Here is a 14,572-nt window from a genome sequence, read left to right on the forward strand (position 1 = left end):
TGAACTAAGTGGGGAAAAAAGTTTGCCATGTAAATACCTCCACCACTTTCAAATGCGTAATGATATATGCTATCCTAAGGTTCTGGCCACTTAAAGGTATTACAAAGTTTTCCTGAATTAAGAATAAAACAGTTTGTTAGGAGTATCATTATTTTTAAATTATCCTATTATCCCGAACGTGTTATTGCCATCCTTCTAATCCCCATTGTAAAGACATCTTTGCTCAGATGTTTGAGTAAAAAGAAAATCTAGCTAAGATAAAATCAAAGACAGCAAAAGATAGTTTTGCTTCTTATGGCTCAGAGGAGCCTGCTGAATTGGTGAAGGTAGTGAAGCAAGTGGAGGGAAACTAATGTATTAGTTTGAGATATTGAAAGCTTCAGTCAGTTCCAGTTGGTTTTAACTATCAGCTCTGTTCTTAAATAATTTGTAACATAGATATTGATCGTCACAAGTTAATTGCTGAGTATAAAAACCTGAGCAAAAAAGCCCTTAGCTGTTACTGTCTGATGGCCTGTTCAATTTTGTTTAAATTGCATAAAAAATGAAAACGTTCATTTTGTTTCTTATTTGTTTACATTTTTAGATCCAAGAATTGCATATTACTGAACTGAGTGTTCATACAGATACAAACAAAAAAGGGTAGGGATGTTACATTGTGTCCTAGTCTGCTGATTATCATCAAGAATAGTACTGTCTGCATTCTCCAGCATTCCATTATGAAAATCCAGGGAATGTATACATGACAATAATATCTTGACTGTGTTGTTTTTTCAAGCAATAAACATAGCTGCTGTAGTCTAGACTGTTTAATGATTTTCCTTTGGGAAGCTGATAAAAAGGAAAGAATGTGATTCGTGAAGAAAACAGCTGCAGTTCTCTTCATGGAATACTACAGGGACATAAACTCCTGAATAGAGGGGGGTAGTTTTTTGTTAATGATCAACCTGCAAAGGGACGTATTTTTACTGTGTGTTCTTACTGATCCTTAGCAAATAAGCACATCCTTTAGGGTTTAAGGGGAACAGATATTTCCAAAATGGATGTGAAAACAAAAGTAGGTACATTTGTTTGAATCCTTAATCCACGTATCACATGAATAGTAGAAAGATTTAGAACAAGTATTTTTAAATGTATCATTTAAAGGTGTTTCTTCTTTTTCTAATTAAGGAATGCAGATGACACTAAAACTAGCACTGAAGTGAAAGGAAGAAAAAAAGTAAGGCTCAGATTCTTGTGGATCAGTATACCTTGTCTTCCTGCCTTTAAATACCAATTATGTGAGTGAAAGGTATATTAAAAGTAAATCAACAACTTAAGAAGTTTTTTGGTTTTTGTAGACTAGAAACAATCAAAACAAGAAGCATCTCTTTAGTGACACAGACACAGAATACAGAGGTGACGACAGCAAGACAGACATTAGTTGGCTACAAGAATCAAATAGAAAACCTAAAGCCCAGTTAATTGATTACAGTAGAAATAAAAACTTAGGGAAACCAATAAGTGCCGACAAAAGTAAGAAACTTTTTTCATATTTCTTAAGAATGCTGCAATAAGTTTGTCCATAGATATTAACTGCATAGCGTGTAATGTGCTGTGTTGCAGATACAATATGTTTTTGTTGTCTTATTTCCAAGCGTACGGAATTTTCAAATGAGTTCTAATAACTTATAAAGGTTAATTTCCAAAAATTCTGTATTTTAACGTGGAAAATTATTGGAGGATGGGACAGGTGGAGTTTTTTGTCAACAAAAAACCCCGTTGGCTTTTTAAAATAATGTGCTGAAAGCAGTTTACTGAATAAGTAAGTTTGCGGGCATAAAAGTGATTCTGTGATTTTACAGCTAAAACTCTAAATGTCAAACATTTGAATATTTTGCTGATTTTTCTAACTTCATGTATTGTAACAGCAGATAAATTCTCTGAACCTGCTTGCCATCTGGATAAACCTAAAGGCAAAAACGCAAATAAGAAAAAGGTAAATGTAAATTTGCAACCAGACTTGTAATACATATTCAAAATGTCTTAACTCACTACAGAATCTGTTTTTAAATAATTTTTCATAAATATGTGCCATCTCTCCATGCTTATTTCAAGATCATTTGTTAAATACAGTTTGTTCTTTTTCAGGTACTGTATTCTTTTTATGTATTATTTAGCTAGTATTTCAGGCATAATACTAGCTGTGAGTTAGAATGATTAGTATACATTGATGCTTTTGTAACTTTTGTTACTTAGAATTATTGATTATGTCTATCTACTGCTTAATAGCCATCTACTCCATTGAATATGCCATTAGCTTTTCAGCGAGGGTTTTCATGTGTCTAATGTGCTTAACTGAATTTTAATATCTTTGAGATTATAATTTCTTTAAATGAATATACGTTACACAGTGAAACTGCAAAAATAAAAATGTTACAGATTTTAAGAAAGAATAACAATTGCAAAATATTGTAAGCGTATTAAAGTTGGGAGTATAATAAATCAAAGTGATTATGAACTTGTTAATGGAAGGTGCTTGTGGATGTTTGTAAGCCACAGTTTAAAAAACAAACACAAACAAAAGAAACACCAAAAAACCCCCCAAACCTTCCCCTGTCCCCTCCAGACTACTCTTTGGTCTCTCAGACTGTACAATAATTATAATTATTTAATGTTAGTAGCTTACATTGAGTACATGTATGTAGCTTTAAATCATGCATATGAAAATATGATCACCACATGTAGGTATTGATGGTGATATCTAGTCCATGTAAACCAGAACTGAAGAGGGCTTCAGTTTGGAACAGGGCTTCAAAACTAATGAGAGTTTCAAATGCCCGTTGTTGAATTGGTCTACTTACTAAAATGTGTCCTTTTTTAGTAGTGAAATTCCACAGATGTATCCAAGCAAGTTCAAAGTGCATATTCTGAGGAGGTAGGGTTCCACTACTGCATAGGCTTAGATGGAGAGCATCTGAAGAACAGTCTTGACCCTGGAGATGAAGAGGCTAGGAAAGCGTACGTTTTGCATAAAGCACTTTTCAAGAGAGTAGGAGGCAAGAATTCTAATCTCTCCTAGTCTGAGAAGCGTTGCACTTACCTTTTACATCCCTTCTAATGTCAGATCCCTGTGGTACTTTCAGTGAGAACATGCTTTGCTCTATTTCTGAACATTGACTGCTGTGTGGAGAGAGTGGCAGTAGTTATGATGTAGAAGGGGGACAGATAGAAAGGAAGACCGATTCTAGTCTAGTGGTTAAGGTAATCAGTTCAGAGGTGATGATCAAGGATACTGGTTCCTGCTCACTACGCAGGTTTTTGGTTTTGTTCTATTTCAAACCAGTTACAGTCTAACTTAAATGTGCACATATTTCAGAGAGCAAGCTTTGGAAACCCACGTCAGCTTTGCTGTAGTTCAAAAATGCCATTTATTTTGCCTCTTCACTTTTTTGGCTCTTACATTCCTGACTGCACTGTGCCCTATCTACAGTGAAAATTATCTTCCCAAAATGCTTAGTCGACTGATGGTTGGGCTTTCTGAGCTTTGGTAAAATTAAACCTTTTTAGTTGTTTTGAAATAACAGATTTCAAGTAATTAAACCAAGTTACCTGCCATTTATTCTTATATATTTATTTATTTATCATTCTGATATAAACTGAAGATGTTTTTATTCTTCCAAAGATAAACAAATGTAAAAAACAGAATTCAAGAACTGATGAAATGATAGAACAAACCACCAGACAAAAACGACCTCGAAAAGCAGCATTAGCAAAAAATTACAAAGAGCCTTCCAGTTCAGAGTCAGAGAGTGAAAGGAAATCTTCAGCATGTACCTACAAGGAGGAGAAATCAAAAATACAGGTATACAGTTGCACTTTATTCTTAAAAATCCACTTCTGCCATATTTTTCAAAATAAACTCTGGTCTACTTTGTACTTAGTACTCCTGAATTTTAAGTGCCCAACATGAGCAAGTTGAACTGAATTTTATTTATTATTTCTAGTAGTGCCCTTTTTTAATTATGAGTATTTAGCTGCTAAGAATATCAGTCCCAAATAATCTTCTCAGTCATAATAGTATTTAAGTTTCTATTTATGGAATTTATTCTGCTGCAAAGAACTACTGTGTATTTTAAAAACTTAACAGTATTTTGAAAATGTGTATTACATGGGAGGTTTTAGTGATTCAAATTTTGTTCTTTTAAATAATGTGATTTTGATAATGCTATGCCTATTCTGTGTACAATAGAAAATGCTGACTTGATAGAGGGTGTGTTAATACACTTGCTGAATATCGAAATAGGACTTTTAGTAAATTAAGCAATGATGTTGGGTGCTAAAACATTTTCATTCTTTTAGCATAATATATCAATGTATATGGATAGGTCTGTAAACTTCATTGATTAAAGCCTGAAGCATCGGTAATTGTCTCCAATAGTTAAGAAGGTCATAAGAATAGAAGTTTGGGTGCTGAATTAAACAAATTCAATGCTTATTGATATTAGAACACCTGATATCCTTATCAATTTAAGCACTTCTAATGATGTTCCTTTTTGGACCTTCTGCTTGTTCAACAGTACCTGCATATATATATATATATATACACACTCACTTCCATATGTTTACAGATAACATTTATATAAACTTTGTATTTTAATAGAAACATATGAATGGGGAAAACAAGGATGATAATCAGCAAAAGGAAATCCAGGATATTGTATCTATGGAGACAAAGAGAGTAGCTAACTATGTACATAAAGCATTTATTAAATCAAAGAATTCCACAGAACAAAAGGAAATTAAAATGCCTTCATCTGAGAGTCCTGCATCTCCTGAGACAATGAGATGTAGGTATCTTGACTTTTAATTTATAGCAATACTGTATCAATAGTTGGAGGTTAAATGAGGATTATCACAGTAGTGCAACTTTACATTTATTTCATGCTTCTAAAATAAGAGATATCCCCAAATTCAGTGTGTACCACATAATTTAAGGAAGTGTATTAATATGTCACTTACACTTTTATAGGTTGGTACAGTTATTTGACATCAGCATAATATAGAAGGGCAATACATAATTGTTAAAATGAATGCGGTAACTGCTAAAATAGTGCGGAGAGTGCAAAAAACACAAGTGTGCAAGTCATATGCCAACACTTAAAGTAAAATTCCACACATCTGAGACTTGCAAATACCTAGAGTTGGAACAGTTAGCAATATGGGGCTTTAACTTACCTTTTTTTCCTTTCATTCCTCATGCTGACAGATAAGTAACTGTTTTCTAGGTGCTGAAAGAATATCGGAAGGAGATGTTACTCCAGAGCATACTTGTAGTGAAAGATCACCTGGCCTTCAGGAGTCAACACTAGAAAAAAGGGAAATGTTAAACTTTGAGAAAGGAATTTCTCCCAATAATTTCTGTCCACAAAAAAAGAATATTCAAAGTATATGTCTAAATCAGTCCCCTGAGACAACTGTTAAAAAGTTAACATTTGGAAATAAAGGTTTCTCACCAGTTTTAACTGAAGCATCTTTGGTAAGAATATTAAAGTTACTCTACAGTTATTTTAACTGAAATTGTTCCATTCAGCTGCCAACTGTTGCATGCTTTTGTACATCTCCTTTCAATAATGATTTTTTTTTTAATAATGTGTAGCTCAGCTTAACGACATGTAAAACTGTCAGTGGAAAACATGTAAAGGGATCTGTATCTGAAACACGTGATAATAATGAAGATTCAAGTTTCAGACATTGCTTTTCAGACACACTTTCTATTAAAGAAAAACTACAAGATATTACTAAACCTATCACCAAAAGTAGAGAAGAGGTATGTTACTAAATCCTTTGCTCTTCAGAAGAAAGCTGCAACTTTTTGTCTGTTTTATCTGCTTTACAGATGGTGAGGTTTAAGGGAAATGCATCTTTCTTAATGTTAAACACTATATATAATGTTTACTTGTGGCCTGCTTGGAAAATCCTAGTAGTTAATTTTTAAATACTTGAGATAAATTAGGGAATTGTTTATCATACGGATACAAGGAAAGAATTGTATCCCAACAAGATCAGTTACAATTAATATCTTAAAAAATAACAGGGAGCAAATATTTGCTTCTTGACTTTCAATAAGAAACAAACAGTTTTTCACAAATTAAAGAATTGTGACATCTGCATGGAAAAATTCTTGAGGTGAAAAAGTGCTCTCGTAGTTTTAGCATTAGTGTGCTACTCAATATAACAACTACAGTAGCATTGGCAAATAAATAAAAACTGATGTATACCTTCAAACCACTTCTCGTAAGTACTTTTTCTGGTGAAAAAAGCACTCGTGACTCCTTTAAGAAATAATTTTGTTTGTGTCCTATTGCAAGAAACACATAGACCTTATTTGTCATTTGACTTACTGCTGTCATTAATTGTTAATGTGGTGAAGAATTTGTTTATTCTTTCATCTAGTGAGACATAGTAGTAATTCATGCAGTGATTTTTTTTTTCTTACTGTAGTTGTGTTCATGTCCCTAGTTTAACGAAAAGCAACATAAATGTGGATTTCTGATGAAGACTTCTAAAAGTGCTTTGATTTGTAAGCTAGTAAATCAGTGACTTTTCTTTTAGGATTGTGGACCACCATCTCCATTGTCTGTTTCCAGTGGAAGTAAAGTACAGTCTTGGAGTGAAGAACCTTATGGCCCCATACATGAGTCAGGTACAAACATTTAATTTAAAGCAAAAGACTTTCTATGTGTCTCCGTAAAGGTTAAGAAAAATGTTTATTTGCCATAAAAATATGGCCCAAGTCTCTTAATCTTGTTTTCTTTCATATATTTTCAGTATTATTCCATTTTTACTGTTTTTCTCACTTTCTCTGCTGTTTTAATTACCCTCAAAAACCCCAAAAATTTGTCTCCAAAATGCAGTTACTGTAAAGAGTTAGTTGCGCTCTTAAGAAGGAGTTAGAAGCATTCCCACTGATACTGGAAAAATGTGGGTATAATGGTATTATCAGGAAAAGAGGGCTTAAGGTGAATCACTTTAATGAGCGAGTCTTAACATGGGTCAGAGTTCTCTCTTCCACTGAAATCCTGTTGTTCATTTACATCGAGTTCTACTGAACATGCCCTACATAAATGCAATGCTTATTAATTTTTATATAGTTCTCAAGCTTTAAAGCCGACACATACTCCTAGAGTATGGATCCAAAGGGTCAATAAACTCTTCTTTATCCTCCCATGTCATTGTTCTAAATAATCCTAAATTAGGCATTGTTTTCATGTTTATTAAAGGACCAACTATACAGACATTTCTCAAACGAAGGTACCACAGTGATACAGAAAGCAATTCTGATGAAGTACAAACAAGCAAAGAGGAGGAGAAGAAAGGAAACAGAAGAACAAAGTTACAGCCTAGAAAATTATTTAAAACGGATGATGCTGTTACTTACAGAGGTTAGTTATGGAGTGAAAGTTGAGTATAGTTGTGCAAAAGTTTAAAATAACGTAACAAATTAAAGTTTTAACAAGAAAAGATAATATCCATAAAAAGGCGTTTTACATGTTTTTAAAAAAAAAGAAATAAAAAGAAATGCTAAATATTTAGAGACTATATCCATTTAAAAAGTCAGAAGATTAATATGAAAATAGAAACTGGTCTCAGTCATCTAATTGGTGAAATTAATCTATATATAACAAAAGCTGTTCTAGGCCCTGTTGTAACTTCAGATAGGATACTTTTTCATACTGAATTGTGACATTATCTTCTTTTACTTCTCTTCAGTGTCTGAAAGCGTATCTACTGTATCTGTAAATGATCTGTCTGTTTTGGATGGGGAAATCTGGGAACCTGGTTGTTCAACTATCAGTATATGTCAGAAGCTCCAGAAAGAATTTACTAAGAAAATTGAGGCAAGACATTTCATATACAGTATTAGTTGTCTGTGTGGGTACATGTGCATATGAATTATAGCTTGTCTCACACCACAGCATTTGCTTAAAAGGACATGAAAATAGCCATGTGCACAGAACTTCAAGAAATGACAGAATTCAAGTTTCCTTTTATGCCTTTTTCAATTCCTGTATGTACCTAACTCTCCAATTATTTTCTTTCCCAGGTCTATTTTATTTTTTTATCCTGTCTGTTGTTTCAAAACAAGCTTATGTATCTAAAGTAATGAGCGTACTGCATTTTGATTTTTTTCAAATTGTCAAACCCATAAATGAAATTTATTTGCAAAAAGGAAAAAACATGAGCCTGAATAATGCGTTTGTTCATCTAAGACAGCTGTAAGCACACATCATTCATTCTATGTGTACTTTCTCTATTTTGAGGAAATATATATTTCAAATAATGTACTTCTAATTAGGTAGAATTTTATCAAAGACATAAACCCATGTTTATTTATATTTCATTAACAGAAAGCTTTTCCTTAAAGGATAGGGAGATAATTAAAAAAAAAAAAGATTTTTTTTTTTTTGCTCAGTATTATCTGTGATGCAAAGCAATTACAGTACTAAACATAGTACAGTTTTTTTCCTAAAGTGAAAATAATCTGAATTTAATATTAAAACATCCTCATAGAGCCGCTCGCGGAAAATGGATCATTTTACTAAGCAATCATTAAGAGCTGCCCATGAGCATTTGACAACAATGAGTTACCAACTTCATGAATGCAGGTCTGTAATTAAAGACTTATTTTAAAACACCCTTAAAATGCAATGAATACCTTCTAAAAGTAACTCATTTTGTTTTGGTAGGATCAGGCAGCTGGACAAATTTCATTTTGCTCTCCTTGAGGAACTTGAGAATTTTGAAAAAGATTCTCAGTCCCTGAAAAACATGGAAAAAGAATTCTCGGTTTGTATTTTAATTGCTTGATCATGGAGAAAAACAAATTCTTATGGAATCCATAGATTATTCATATAATCTTTAACTTTAGATCATTAATTCTGATTTTAAAAGCCTTTAACACTGCTTAAAGTTGGGCCAAATTTCAAATAATGAATTTGAGGTGTTAGGATTGGCTAATGCTATGCTCATAGAATTTCTAGATCACTACTATATGTTTTTCTTCCTAGAATAAGCTACTACTACTACTTTTAATGGGCTGTTAACGCCACTTCATGAGCCTTTTATTCAGCTGGCCTGTATTTCAGGAACAGCATGTAGGCATTTGAACCTGATCTGCTGTGTGTTCTACAATGAGCCAGTTGACATTATGGGTCTGCTTCTTGCTGTAATGTAAAAATCAATATACAAATATTCATGTAAACACAAGACTACATTTGCTTTTTTCTTTTACTCTGAAGGTGTGGCTTAAATTATATGGAAAGTCTGATTAAAATGCTAGGCATATTCTTTTTCATTGTTTTGAAACTGTTATGCAGAACAGATTTTTGGTGAAACTGGTTCCATGAAAATAGAATTCCTGAAGTGCCTCACCCTGCCAGCTCTAAGCTTATTATTTTTTTTCAAGCTTCTGTGGTGACTGTGTAACTCCTGCCCATTCTTTGCTGAGCCTGTGGTTGTAGGTTATTTTATTCATATTAGATAGCAGTCAATTTTAGTTCAGAAAATATTAGTTCCTACTGATTATCATGTATTAATATTTTTCTTTCCAGACCTTTTGGAAAAAACATACACATACTTTTAGTACATATATGAAAAATGAGCAACAGAGGTTAGTAGGCTTCATTAATTCTGGGTGGAGATTTGTGTTCTGTTCATTTGAGGTATAAGTAAGGCCAGACACTATTCTCCATGCAATTTCTCTCTTCCATAAAATAGAGATAGTAGATGAGATGAGAAAATGAGATTAAAATGTTATGTTACAGGCAAAATGTAATTATTTTCCATCTAAATTTTTCCACATACCTGCTGGACTATTCCAATAGTAATGATGATGGTAATATTTATCCATGTTTTTAAGTAAAAATAGACTACAAACAATGGGATGTATTCATGATGCGTGTGGAAAATTCATATGTAGCAAAGCTATTTGAACTGCCTTTTATTTCTTTAGAATTCAGATTCTTAAAACTTCATTTGAAAAGAACATCTACCATACTGTTGACTATGAAGAACACATTTTTACTTCAGAGGTACGATGAACTTTTGTTTCTTGTTTTTAATAATCTTTAAACCTTTAATTTTACCAACAGATATCAGTATTGACTTTTTTCCCAAAGAAAGTCTTTACCCTCAGCATTGTATTAATGCCACAGAAGTATTTTATGACAATGAAAAACTACAAAAATATCCTTTAATGTAACAATATTCAGTGGTTTAGGGCTAGATTTCACCCATTAGAAGGTGTGTGCAATTATCTGGAAAACTGCTGCAAGATTTATTCTGTATTCTGTGGCTTTGTTTACCAGTGTTAATCATCCAAGAAAGAACAAATTTAAAACACACGTCCCTTTCCTTAGGCAGGTGGATGCATGTGCATCTGTATCTCTCTGTTATAAACCATTTAGGGATGTAATTGTCGTCTTAAAAATGGGTTACCAGTTGGGAGCAGAGAAGGTGCATTCAGTATCTTTTTATAGATGCATCTGATGAAAGAAGACATAAAAGGACTCCAAGAGAAACTTCTTAAAGAAATGGTAAAGGAAGTTATCTTGTCCTCATTTTTATTTATTGTTTAAGTATAGCTGTTTGAACACTAAATTACTAAAAATTGTAATTTATAGTCCCCTATCAAAAATAAAAATGAGTCAGAATCCAAGTATCATTGATGTTATACTTTAAACCTTATCTCGGTGATAAAAGCAGCAGGTAGGCATGGATATACTGTTTTAGTTCTGAGTCTTAATATGTTGAGTGTTGACATGGAAAAGAAAAGTATCATATTTGATATGTTAAAAGCAGCATATACTATGCACCAGAATTACAATACTTAAAAAAAAGGAAGATTTTATTTAAAGTATGTGATAAATGTAATGCTTTTTGCACAGCAAGAAGAGGAACTGTGTAATGTTCGCAGAGGATTGCAGACATTGTTTCAATCAGAAGATAGAATTCTGAAGTAATGTTTTCAGATACCTTCCTGAAATTCAAGGTGAATATAAACACTCTTATAATGTAAAATTTGGCAACTTTTTTTTACACTCAAGGAAACTATTGTAATGAAAGCATGTTTTCCTTAATAATGGTAAAATCTTTGTGGATAAGACTTCTCCTGTTATATGTGAGATTTTGAATTATTTTACTGAATCTGCTAAAATGCAATATGTAAATTTTTGGATTTTTAGCACATGCTATTTTTTAAGAACTCTTTAACAATTTTTATAGGTTATTTAACTGACTTTCAGAGAAATCACTTTGAATTTCACTTTGAATCTATGTTTTGGGTCTGTGTGTACAGAATACCCCTTTTGTCTGATCCAGAATACAGTCAGAAATTATTTAGGGATCAAATCGCCTGTTTTGATCTCAGTCCTATTTGTCTGTGGTGTTAGACTTCAATAGGAGTTTCTAAGACAAAACAAAACTTTAAACACTTGTGGTTGAACTACGTTGCAAAAAGTTGTATTAAATACTTCAGGAAAAATATATACTGTCTTTTTTTTTTTTTACAAAATTATGTTATTACTATTTTGCTTTAAATCAGTAATATGTATTTGCACATCAGCCAAATAAAACTGCTGCACAAATATTTTGTATAAGACAACAGAGAGCAAGAGGGTCTGCTATCTGTAGCTCAGAAATATGTCCTACATACTAATATAATCTATTCTATATACTTAGATTTCAGAAGATTTCCTAAGAAAACTACCAGTGAGTCATAACTTACAGTTCTCCTTTGTTGCCATGTATCAACTGGAAGGTTTCTTCTGAATATTTATGATGTGCAGCTTCTAAGCTAATGTTTCTCATAATTTGCTTTTAAATTAAACAAAAAACTACCTTGCATTTTATAGTTCCTTAGCAACCTTTTAATCCTTTTTAACTTGCAATCCTGCATGTATGTACTGTAAACTTTTCAGGCTCAGAACAATACCTTTAGTATTTTTCATTTAAGTTCTCTTAAAAAATGGGGATTAAAAACTTATAGCTGATCAAGCAGTAACAAGTGTAGAGAATAACTCCTAGAATGTGCATGTCTTGAAGCTTGTCTGCATCACCACGTGCAGAGCTGCCTCTTTACCATGGAACTGACTCCAGATTAACACTCCCTGCATCTCAGGAGCCTGAGCTCACTCCGCACCGCACTAACACTACTTCACAGCTTCTGGAGCAAGGCTGAAGAGGGTACATGCTTGTCTGTAGCTGATGTTGTGACCACAGAGGTCTCAAAATAATATATTAGCCAATTTTGGGGTAACAGCTCTTCACAACTTAATTACTTTGTAGCCCTTATTTTACATTCCATTATACCTCTTATTTTGTCCTTTGGTTGTCTCTAACATCATACACACTTCTTTGTCATTTCTTCCATTATCTCCTCTACTCTCTGAACTCTTCTGTTTTTCCTCAGTTTCCTTTCTACGTTCCTAATACTGCTTTTATTATCAACACAGAGACCTTTACTTACAGTAGTGTTCTTTTAATCGATTTTTTTTTTCCTCATGTTATGAAAACCACTCAGTCTATCTCTCTCAAACTCTTATTTCTTTTCATTCCAGCTGGTTCTGAATGCAGCTCTTGTGCTATATTGCTGCTGCTATTGTCTAATATTTTTTAAAAAGTCTAATAGACTGGTGTTGTCTGTTACTTAGGTCTCATGTTGATTTGACTTCCTTCAAACCCACCAATCATTTTTTCAAAATATTTATCCAGTAGAAGTTCCCTGCTGAACCTCACCACTATATGCATCTTTGGTGATACTTAACCAGTTTCCTTTTATTATCTCTTTGTTGGCTTGCCCATGCAATCTGTCTGTCCTACAGGTACTTCGTGTATCTTTGATTTATCCTTCATTATTTCTGAGAGTAACCATTTCCTAAAGTTTATTTTCAGAGAGAAAAATGGCATGATTTAAAATTGAATTTTAAGGTAAAGATAAGGTAGAAAACTCTTTGACAGAGGTCCTCAAAGAAAATGGGAAAATCTGTTGATTTCTAAATTACTTCTGTATCTTTATATTAATATGTTCTTCAAATTAAAGAGAAAAGTCCATACTCATAGACTGTAGCCTGAACTCAGCACTCACTGAGCAGCCTACTGTAATTTCAAAGTTTGCCTCACTCAGAGGAGGGGGTAGGACCCAATGACCTTGGGAAAGGACCTAGGTTCTTACCAACCTAAATTAATCTATGACTTTATGAAAAAGACTGCTTTTATCCTTATTGAAAATACAGTCTTTAAAAACCAACTTCTTAGATCAGAAATGGATGTGATAGATTTCTATCCAGTCTGCACTGAGAGTAGAATGCAGAGTAATTGGTGTTCTTAGACTTCATTGATGGGAAATGGTTTATTGTAAACAGAAATACTTGTAAATGAAATATATTTCTTATGAAGTAATTTTTAAAACACAAGGCTGTGTTGTCTCTGGAAATTATTATATTGAAATTGCCAGTAAATAATTTGGTCCACTCATCCCATCTACGTAAGTGTACTTAATGCTTTTCTAATTTTTCTGAGCCTCTAATTTTTGTGGGTGTTTTGAGCCTGCGATCACTGTCATCTCCACTAGATGGACCTCATGAGATGTTAAACTTTTTTTTTTTACTGGTCTAGTTGAATTTTTTATCTGTATATGAAACAGTATTTTTCTCTTAACTGTACAAGGTTTTAAAAAGTGCACTGCAAGGCCCAATTTCTTTTCTTACAGTGAGTGCCTATTGGAAAAATAATACAACTGCTATTTTTAGTGAGGACTCATGATAAAATAGAAGTATGAAATTATACTGTCCACCTATCAGTCTTTACCCCATGCCATTAACTTCTAAAAACTTTGAGCAGGTACAATCAAATTTAACAAATGTAAAGATGTGAAACATATTGCAAGGGAGTATTCACAAAGGCAAAGTTCAGCATAGGGAGAGGAGATTGTGCACTGCAGGCCTGTTTCTTTTTTCCATTGGGAAGAAGTGGCACAAGGAGAACAGCCTCCCTAAGCTAAACATGCCTTTAGTGGATGCCATCCTAAGTTCCAACAGTAACTGAGCACAATACATGGCCCAGTGAATGCAGTCTCTACACAGCTTGATAGATTTGCCCACCAGTAAGCTGACAGTAGTTAGCTGCTAGTGATCACGTGTGGCTCTGAAGTAGTCACGGCTTTCTGTCTCTTACCAGACCGAAGCAGAAAAAAGGCTGGGATGCTTGTGGTGGAAGGACAGCTGAGAACATGGGGAAGAAGCGAAGCATATAGCTGCATAACTACAAGATGGCTAAGTCGCATTAGTAATACAGCTCATAGGCATTGTTTGAAATTTAAAAAGCTGCTCTAAGTTACCCTGAAAATATTCTTCTGTTTATTAGATTTTTCAACACCATTTTAATGTATTTTATTTTTATTACCAGTGAAAGTATGCGTTGCTGCTAAACAGGAGTGTTACTTTCATGGATTATTAGCCAAGTTTGTAGTTAACAGTGGGTTATCTACTGTTCTCAAACTAAAAATGGTTCTTATGCTGAAGAAATTTTTCTC

The 14,572-nt window shown here is 33.3% G+C and overlaps 1 protein-coding gene across 1 annotated transcript in view; it reads left to right on the forward strand.

The window, feature by feature from the left end:
* Positions 1 to 14,572, forward strand: part of SYCP2 (synaptonemal complex protein 2) — a 32,653-nt gene extending 18,081 nt beyond the window's left edge. Inside the window, exons 27-45 of the mRNA XM_072879117.1 lie at positions 587 to 642; positions 1,171 to 1,219; positions 1,341 to 1,515; positions 1,911 to 1,978; positions 3,665 to 3,844; positions 4,643 to 4,829; positions 5,268 to 5,518; positions 5,639 to 5,809; positions 6,595 to 6,685; positions 7,263 to 7,424; positions 7,753 to 7,880; positions 8,554 to 8,648; positions 8,730 to 8,829; positions 9,594 to 9,652; positions 9,995 to 10,073; positions 10,521 to 10,577; positions 10,929 to 11,032; positions 11,722 to 11,751; positions 14,218 to 14,572. Coding sequence (XP_072735218.1) covers positions 587 to 642; positions 1,171 to 1,219; positions 1,341 to 1,515; positions 1,911 to 1,978; positions 3,665 to 3,844; positions 4,643 to 4,829; positions 5,268 to 5,518; positions 5,639 to 5,809; positions 6,595 to 6,685; positions 7,263 to 7,424; positions 7,753 to 7,880; positions 8,554 to 8,648; positions 8,730 to 8,829; positions 9,594 to 9,652; positions 9,995 to 10,073; positions 10,521 to 10,577; positions 10,929 to 11,003 — 1,983 coding nt within the window. The 3' untranslated portion in view covers positions 11,004 to 11,032; positions 11,722 to 11,751; positions 14,218 to 14,572. The remainder of the gene's footprint in view (positions 1 to 586; positions 643 to 1,170; positions 1,220 to 1,340; positions 1,516 to 1,910; positions 1,979 to 3,664; positions 3,845 to 4,642; positions 4,830 to 5,267; positions 5,519 to 5,638; positions 5,810 to 6,594; positions 6,686 to 7,262; positions 7,425 to 7,752; positions 7,881 to 8,553; positions 8,649 to 8,729; positions 8,830 to 9,593; positions 9,653 to 9,994; positions 10,074 to 10,520; positions 10,578 to 10,928; positions 11,033 to 11,721; positions 11,752 to 14,217) is intronic.

Source organism: Ciconia boyciana, chromosome 14, assembly GCF_034638445.1.
Source record: "Ciconia boyciana chromosome 14, ASM3463844v1, whole genome shotgun sequence".
NCBI lineage: Eukaryota > Metazoa > Chordata > Aves > Ciconiiformes > Ciconiidae > Ciconia > Ciconia boyciana.